At 43.4% G+C, this 9,585-nt stretch overlaps 1 protein-coding gene across 1 annotated transcript in view; it reads left to right on the top strand.

Moving 5' to 3' along the window:
• The window catches only part of zfhx4 (zinc finger homeobox 4), an 82,278-nt gene that overhangs the window by 34,817 nt on the left and 37,876 nt on the right, over positions 1 to 9,585 (top strand). Inside the window, exon 6 of the mRNA XM_023416967.2 lies at positions 7,947 to 8,181. Within this exon, the coding sequence (XP_023272735.1) occupies positions 7,947 to 8,181 (235 nt within the window). The remainder of the gene's footprint in view (positions 1 to 7,946; positions 8,182 to 9,585) is intronic.

Below are 9,585 nucleotides of genomic sequence, written 5' to 3'. Positions count from 1 at the left end.
GGAACAAAGGCAAACATTTGAGTAATCTTCAAAGAGCTCATTGGTATGTTGAGTGGACGCTGGTATGCGGACTGCGGCTGAGGCTTTTTCAGAGGAAAACAATGTCCTTCCTTTAGACAGCCGGGGCCTGGGCAAACACTACCAGCCAGGCGACTCTGCCCGGTGCTGCCACCGCTATCAGCTAACCCCCACCCCTCACCCCTATTCCCCTGGCTCATGCAGAAAATGGTGGGATCCTGTGTGTTGCCGGAACAGCACAGAGCTCATCATTATGAGTTTATGGGCGTAGACAGAACATCCCATGGTGTCCAACATGAGTGACTTAAGTTTATTTTATGTGTCAGAAATTGTTGTCAGTGTGTGCTTTGTGATACACAGTTACTATTTAACTGTTTGAGTTTTGATACAGACGGACAAAACAGACAAAAAGGGAGAGGTGCAGACTAAAAACTTGGGCCCCTCTATAAAGACAGTGGGGAGGGATTAAGTGTGCCGACTTGTAGGTCAACTGCGAGGCATTTGATTTCCTGTGGCAATATGCAAAACGGTGCAACTGAAGAGGCGCTTTCATTGTGCTCTCTCTGGCAGAGGTACCACTCCAACGTGCCCTCACATACACACAAATACACACACAACCTTACTACACACTTTCTACACACAACAAGCCACAGTGTCACATTGCTTCCTGGTAATAAGACCTCAGCATCTCCTTTTGTTCTATGAAGTGTGTTGCAATATTACATTTTAGTCTTGGCAAGTGGATTCTGTAATGTTGTCTACTATTACAGTGTTTATATATAGTATTCAAAGTAAGGTATAGATGTATGTAGAAAGTTGTCATGTATGCACTGATGTATCAGTCAAAAAAGCAGCATGATAGCGCACTCATAAATACAGCTCTTAAGAGAAAGAAGCAGTCTGCCATTTTGTGACAGTTTCAAAATGAACTCCCTTTGTCCAGTAATCACCAGCCATTTTCTCACGAGGATCCACCCCAGGGATAATTTCTCCCATTTCGCTGTCATTAGCAGGGCCTGGTATTAGGCTTGTGTTTTGTTCCCTGTACCTTTTGTTTTGTGCTAAGTGAAACCATGCGACAGGGTAGGGGCTAACTGGAAAACAATACTCCCCTTCACAGGCTCAGGAATGTGTAATTAGTGATTTGAACCCGACTATACTTGTCTAGATTCTTCCCTATCATTCTCTCTCTCTCTTTCCATCTCTTGTTCTTTTGTTCCCTCTGTCATAGATTCTCAGTCTCTTTGCCTCTCAAGCTATTGGTTAGTCTCTTTTACTGTAAGTTTCTGTCCTTTTGTCTAACTTTCGCTAATAGACGTTTTTCAGCAAGTCTCCATTACGAAGAGAGGGCAGAAAAACAAACTTGGCAAAAATCACTACTCCTCTCGGCACCAAAATTATTTTCCCTTCTCTTCCCTTTCAGTTTTAGTTAAATATAACAACCTCAGTGTAGTGCAAACCTCTTTGATGTTACTGGCCAATAAGCTCAAGCCCCAGATTTTCAACCCCTTTATTTTTTGTTTTTCTCCCTGTCTTTCATAGATCCTGTCGATTAGGCCTTGTCTTGATTTCCCAAAAGCATCTTTGCATGTTGGGAAAAATGGAAAATGATGAACCCTACCCAAAAGCATGTTAGCGTTTCAGAAATATCCCTCCCCCTGCAAAGCATTGGAAAAAGATGAATCCCACAAGTATGTTAGCATTTCGATGATCTTGAGCTCAGCATTTTATGATCTCTGTCTCATTGTGAGTCGATGGAAAAGATAACCTCAGCGGCAAGATGGTTTAGGGAAATGGAGAGGTCTGGTCAGTCTCACCTAGTGGCGATGGAGACAAGCGGGGGCTTTTAGACCCTAATGGGCTAAGGTCAGGATGGCTAATAGGGAGTAAGTGGCTGAGCCATGCTGTCTAAATCTAATGCTAATGTAAATACTGATCCATTTTCATGGGGGGTGGAGGTGAGTTGGCTTTCAAGACACCTAACACACATACACACATGCACAGATAAGTAAGTACGATTTGTTCTGGTGTCTCTGTCTCCTTGAATCTGTTATTCCCAGCTGCTGGGTCAGTAAATAAAATATGTGGCCACTGTGTTTGGAAAGGCAAGAAAGGTATTTCCTACACATTCATTGACTAGGACAAGAAGAAATGGATCATGTTGTAAATCAGCAGGGTTGTTTTTTCCTTGTTTCTTTGCTCTGGTATGCATAACTTGTCCATGTATGTGTATGTGTGTGTGTGTTTGTGTGTGTGTGTATGTGTGCGTGCGTGCGTGGGTGTGTGTATGCCTGGGCAAAAGAGAGATAGAAAGACGGAACGGATTTTTTCCAAGAGAGGGGCCAGAGGTCAGGAAGCTGTGAACTTCTGATTGACCTTTGCCCCATACGTCAGACACATTTACGTCACTGCTTCAAATGTACAAGTGTTTATGTGTGTGTGTGTGTGTGTGTGTGTGTGTGTGTGTTTGTGTGTGTGTGTGTGTGTGTGTGTGTGTGCGTGTGTCCATGTGTGGGAGTCAGGAAAATGAAAGGCAGGACTATTAACTGGACTTTAGAGTTACATTATTTTCCAAGCTCTCACAAAGCCCTATCACTATTACGTCCTCATTTTTTTCTGCTGACAAACAGCAAAGAGGAATAAAGAAGGAAATGGAGTGAAAAAAGAGAGAAAGAACAAGTTGAAGGGATGGAGAGAAAAGAGAGAGAGACAGCACAGAAGTGGAGAAAAGCAGCAGAAAGCTAGTATGAAAGACTCATTGTGATAATTCATTTATTTTGCTTGGCGGCCATTATGCGATGGATACTTATTATTATTGGGTGACCTAAGCTAAGCTCGCCCACAGGCCCTGCACCTCATGGACAGGCCTCAGAGCTGTGATCTTATATGACTGCCAGCAGGCAGAGCCGCGAGAAACAGGAGAGGCAATTTATCTCAAGGAAATATTTTTCTTTGCATTTATGAAAGTGAGCGCCTTGGTAGTAAAGAAAGGAAAGACAACCATCAGGAAAGAAAAGAAGGTCAGATGGATTGGGGGGATTTTTTTTCTGGGGTTGTTTTGTGTCTCCAGCATCTTTAGATCACACACAGTGGCCTGTAGGAGTGAGAGAGGGAAAGAGAAAAGCGGCAGATGTGCATTGTGTGTGTGTGTGTGTGTGTGTATATTTGTGTATTTGGAATGTGCACTCAGCAGTTTTTGTATGTGGATCTATTTGCATATTTGTTTTTGTGCGTGTGCAGCACTGAATCTGTCTCCCTATACACTACATTTGCTGCTCTCTTTATCTGTGGAAGCGAGGTGGCACATACCTGGGCCCTCAGCATCTCTTTTCAGCAGTGCAGTCTGCCAGCAAATCCATTGGCAGTGATCTTGCGTTACATCTATGTCTTGGGGGCTGAGCGTCGGTTAGCAGTAACATGTGTTAGGGAGGTGGTAGCACTGATGGAATTCTACACTTGGCAGCCTTCCAGGCAGCACTGGTATGTGTTTAAAATACTTTCAAGGAACAAAACACGCTTTTGTTGTTTGCTGGGCCAAGTGGGGCTGTTTTTGTCTCCGATGGCCCCCAGGGGCCCATGGGGATAGCACCGGAAGCTGGTGACGTTCCACAAAGAAGGTATACCCAACAACAAGCTCCCCGCTTCCCCTAAAAACACTGATGAAAGGAGATAAAGAGGTTTTCATTTTCACAAGGTGTGGGTCACACATTTGTATGTATGCACATACTCTCAGTGGACACAAACAGGAACAGACCAATTCTTTACGTATATAAAACACGTACACACATGCCCTGACACACACATAGTGGTTATTAAGGAATAGCTGCAGTGGCAGAGGGTTCTTATTTTCAGTATGTGTTCATTAGCTGCCTGGTTTTACACTTAATGACAGGAAAGAGACATGTTTGTACTGAATACCCTAATTTGTCATTTGGTTTATGGAGGAAAACACAACCCCACTACTTTGCGCTGCTTTCGAAATATTTTTGTCATGTTACAAGTGTACACACACATCACAATCAGGCAAAGACAAAAATAATGCATGATTGAAATTGTTGAAAGACACAAAAGCACACTTGTGAGGTAAAATAAGAAAAAATGTGTAGTCAAAATTACTGATGCATGAACACACCAAACACACATACAGTAAGAAGGAAAAAAACATGAAGCGCTGAAATTATACCCACACCCACCCGTGCACACACACACTTACTTGCACGTACATGTACATGCACCAAAAGATAAAAGAAGTTGTGAGAAGATGTCTTTTGCCTTGCCTTATTAAGAATTCAGTTAATGAGGCAGCTTTGTCACCACAGATAGAACAAATGAATATGAGACAGCAGTGCTGCTATATTCTCCACAAATCCAGGGAGCGAGCGAAGGGGAGGTGTGTGCGTTTGTGTTTATGTGTGTGTGTGAGAAAGGTGTTTTGTAAACATCTCATTCTGCATAATGAATGCAGTCCTCTGTCATCCTCACCCACACACACACACACACACACACACACACACACACAGCGGCAGCAGCAGCAGCAGCAGCAGCAGCAGCAAACCGCTACACAAGGGAGCTCCCCTTACCTGTCAAATTGACTCTCCTCCCCTATCCTCAATACAAGTCCCAGTGTGTGTGTGTGTGTATGTCATCAACAGGGCTGACAATCTTGTGTTTTTGACAGGTAAACAGGAAGTCCTCACTGTCATAATTTCCATTTTGTGTGTATGGGGGTGTGTGTGCACCTCCTCCACCATCCAGAGATGTCTGTGCCATGTTTAGGTCCACCCAGGGAGTGCTGTTTAGCTGATTTTGATTGGCCCACAGGGAGTGTTAGCTTATTTTGTTGTTTGCCAAACACTAATCCCCAACAATTAACCACCAGGCACTCTGGAGAGGTGCCATATTGACAGGGATGTGCCTTCCTCCTGTTCCGCACACACAACACACACACACAGAGACACTCATATAACAGAAATGTATGTACAGCACATATACACACGCACAAATCAGCTGCAGCATAAATTACATACACGTTTCAAGCAGACACACACAGGCGCAAACCCAGGAGCAGGAACAGTGTGTTTGTGTGTTTGAATATGCATTACACAGCCCACGCCTGGCAGGAGTCAAAGTGCTCCTTTAAAAGTTCATAAATCATGGATGTTCTGGCCTGTGATCACCAGACCGCCTGCATTTCAGGCCTGCAGAGTGCCAGAGAGCGACAGACAGCCTCTAGTTTAGGTCTTAAACAAACCCTCTGGAATGTGCTGATGGGGAGAGAATTAATATTAGGTCTAAACCTATCTGGCAGCCCAGTTCAACCCCAAGTATATCATTCAGCTACTCTTAGCTGAAGCCTCATATCCTAAAAACAAATAGAATCTCAGAAGTTGAGAGATTGAAGGATGTGCAGCATTTTAGGGCACCGCTGATTTAAATCAAAATTTTAATTTCAACCCAGTACATTTACCAAAATTACCATTAGGAGCTACGGGAAACTATTTAGTATGATTCTAGTGAAACCCCTCTCCTGATAGGACTCACAACTATCTTGTCTGTCTTGACTCCACAGAACATGTTTGCTTACAAAACACACACTTTGCCTTATTCCCAATAAGCTTTTCCTCTGCTGTTGATGTAGTACTGAAGCTTGTCACAGAAGGAAAGAACGGCCTTAGTTTTTCATTCAATTCTAAATCATTTCTTTTTAGTTTCCATTCAGTTCTGAGAAGCTCCCGTTTTCTATCTAGACACGACTGAATTGAAAAAGAACAACTATCACACAGCAGTATCAAGTATCCTTGTTTTTATGTTGTAATATTGATTACAGAATGAATGCTATTGAGGACGTATGTTAATATAAGGGCTTTTGTGTATGGTGTATAGAAAAACAAGATGATTGGTAACATTTCAATAGACAAGTTTATATATTTTTAATGAAAAGACATGAACTAAAACTTTCTTCTGTCTGCATATTTGTGTGCACTGAATGCATGTTTGCTTCCATGAGCACACGTGTGTGTGTGTGTGTGTGTGTGTGTGTGTGGTTTCCACGGTAAAGCTCAGCAGCTCAGTTCTCCTGCAAGGGAGGGAGAGGAAGAAAGAAAAGAACCAAAGAAAGAGAGAGAGAGAGAGAGAGAGAGAGAGAAAGAGAGAGAAGGAGCAAGGGAGGCCTCCTTTCACAGAGAAACAAAGATAGCTGTAATTAATGGCCCTGAGCCCTGGACTAGAGGAGCTTTCTTCTGACAACTCTGACTTAATTAAAACTTAAGACTTCTGAAAGGGCCTCTGACTGCGAGGGGACGTCCCACCGTCTTGTGAGAAAAACCTCGTAAGATTTCCTACAAAAGAAAGAAAGAGGGAGAGACAGAGAGAAAAGATGTGTTAGCGGCTGTAGCTATGTTGCTAATCCCTGTTTGTCAAAAGAGGAAGGGGGGGGGATAAGAACTCACACACCTGCAGCTAACTGTGCCCCCACCCCCAGAACACACAGACACACACACACACACACACACACACACACACACACACCTCCCACACATACATTTTTCCAATCTCTCTCTTCCTGCTCCATATAACTTGATGTAACAATGCTCGGGAGAAAATATTACCTTGCTAACTTTACATGTGCTTCAGGAGTGAAACATCTACCTATAGGAGCCATGAGAGACAATGTAGGGTTAGTACACACACACACACGCCATTATATGTATTAATTCATGCTTAGAACTCTGCACCTGTTTCTCACATAGCTGTATGAATAAATCTTAACAAAGCATAAACCAACCTTCGTGAACTACCTCTGTGTCTCTGTCTCTTTGCCTTGCTCTCTTTTCCTTTCTGTGTCTTTCTCTCTCTCTCTCCCTCCCCTCCCTTCACAGAGGATCAGATAATAAAAGCTTGGCCTGGTCTTTTGTTTTTGTGCATTGTTCATTAGCCCGGCAGCAACAACAGAGGCACACTTGATATGCTTGGTTTGACTGGGTGTATGGGAGTAGGGCAAGGTGGGATGGGGGGGTGTGCTAGTGTGTGTGTGTGTGTGTGTGTGTGTGGGTGTGTGGGTGTGTGTGTTTGTGTGCACGCACACACTGGGACAGGGCAAGAGGTAGGGGGTAGCTTTGCATGGCTGCAATGCCATTAAAGAGGCAACTGGAAATTAAGGGCTTGCAACTGACAGCAGACTTTGAATGAGAAACCCCTGCAGCTGCCAACAATGAGGGGAGCTGGACAATGTGCATGTTAAAGACAAAAACAGTGTTCTGAACTCAACCCCTTATCTGACTTTCTCTGTTTACGTCACCTAAAACATATCCAGTTAATTTGAAGTGGTGTGTAGTGTCTAAACTAAACACAACTACTTAAAACTTCATTTGTTACTGTATTAATAGTTTCCTCTGTTTAGAAGTAACAAATAAGATAAAGTTTGTCTATAGTATTTAACTGTTCACGATCTTGCTTTTATTTCTCTGTTTATAGTTTCGGTATTTGAAGTGCCATAGTTTTTGTGGTTGCAGTAGATTTGTGTAGAAGTTAGATTTTCAGGAACCTTGCTCTCTAGCAAACATATTGTGGAAAATAATGGGCCAAGTGATTGAGATGTTGCCCACTGACATTCTGCTGGCTTGTTTGAAGCCAGAGAAATGGGATTTCTGGATGTTGGATTTTTGGAACCAAACTGGAAGCAGAGTGGAAGGAAGGATTTTATAGCCATAAAGTGCAAAAGACTAAGACTAATTTTGCAGACAAGCCTTACTTGTTGCATTGAAATTCGTCTATATTTGTAATATAACAATTATTGAAAACACCATACTTGCCATAATGGAAATGCTTAGGAGAAATTGAAGTGGCTGTTACAGCTTCATCCTGACTTGGCCATGGGATGCCCTGTACATGAACACCATCTAACATCTGCACTCTTCTCTGTTCCACAGCACTTGCAGAAGCTGGACAGTGCGTACAGCCCGGAGTCGTGTGTCTACTACTGCACACTGTGCGACTACTCCACTAAGGCCCGCCTCAACCTGGTGCAGCACGCTCGCTCAGCTCGCCACCAGCAGAATGAAGGACTGAGGAAACTCCAGCTGCACCAGCAAGGCCTGGGAGGAGACGAGGATGGACTGAGCCTGCACGAGCTGTTCAACGTCAAGGAGTGCCTCTCCAGCCAAGGTCTGTGTTTCTTTAACCCGCTCTGTCTGTTTGCTTAAGTTGTTGATTTGAGTTTTTTTTTTTTTTTTGTTATTTTTAAGGCTATTTTTGGGTGTTGTTCATGTTTCACATTATTTCCTGTCTCTTTTTCTTGGTGCTATACACAAATCCCCTGACGTTTTTTATTACCTATTTGCTTGTGTTTTTTTTTATTCTGGTTTTAGCTAAATGCTGACGTCAGCTGTGCAGTGGTCACTTTTCTTCATTTGAAGTCAGATCCATCTTTCTTTACTCCTCCCATCTCTTTTTATTTTTTTCTTGCACCACCCCCTCTTTCTTCTGTCAAACTTCACTCCCTCCTTCCTTCGGCCTTCATATCCAGATCACGTCTTTCGATACAGACCCGTCCATTCCTCCTAATCTCTCCAAAATGAGCATACTGTTCCTATTAGGCTGCCGCGCTTATATCTTCAACACACACACACACACGCACCAACACACACACTCTGTCCCGTGCACAGGGACATCCCAGGCAGGCGAGCAGTCAGCTTATGAAATTTCACCTTGGGAGGATCTCATAGTGAAAAGGCCTGTACACACATATGTTATTCACACACACACACACACACACACGCACACACACACGTATGCTACGGCTACACAGTCTCTCCCTGGAGTGAGCTTTCATTTCCTTTCTCATGACCAAAGCAATTTGGCTTTCATTTAAGAGTCTCCGTCCTGCCAGCAGCTAATAAGTGTAACAGAACTGTAAAACATTCAGAGAGACAAAAAAAAAAAAAAAAGAAAAAAAAGAAAAGATTAATCGTTTTTCTTTGAGCGGGGGTTGGATGGTTGGTGAGGGGTTGCAGGGTGTAAGGGGAGGGGGCTGCGCTGTAATTTAAACCAGAAGACGGAGAGTCAGGGTCCATTATTTAGTCATCCCTATGTTAATGCTGCTGGGAGAAAATGAGTGCTTAACTTGTTTTTGCTTTGCTTGACCTGAAGGAGCGGGTGGGGTGGAGGGGGGGTAACACATTTTGATTAGCATTCCAGCATAGCATTAGTCCATGCATCCATCTGTGTGTGTGTGTGCGTGTCAGTGTGTTTGTGTGTGCATTTCTACATGAATCCATGCTCTCCAAAGTGTCCTGTTTATACTGTACATGTACTCCCAGAAGAGATGGGGGCCCAGCGCTTAGAAACATATGTGAATCTGAACACACACACACACACATACACACACACTCACATACACACATGCATGACCAGAAGAAGAGCTCCCAATACTGAAATGGAGACTGTTGCCGGTGTACGTTTGGTTTTAATTACACATGGATCAAAGTTTCGGTGAGATTTGGGGTGCAGCAGAAGAAAAGCATGCTTAGATAAATCATTACCACCACCTCCCACCCCCCACCCCAACCC

This window comes from Seriola lalandi, unplaced genomic scaffold (assembly GCF_002814215.2).
Source record: "Seriola lalandi dorsalis isolate HSWRI2012SDOR001 ecotype SW California unplaced genomic scaffold, Sedor1 jcf7180002054570, whole genome shotgun sequence".
In the NCBI taxonomy this organism is placed as follows: Eukaryota; Metazoa; Chordata; class Actinopteri; order Carangiformes; family Carangidae; genus Seriola; species Seriola lalandi.
The sequence above is the reverse complement of the archived record's forward strand: the minus strand, read 5'-3'. Positions and strand labels throughout refer to the sequence as shown.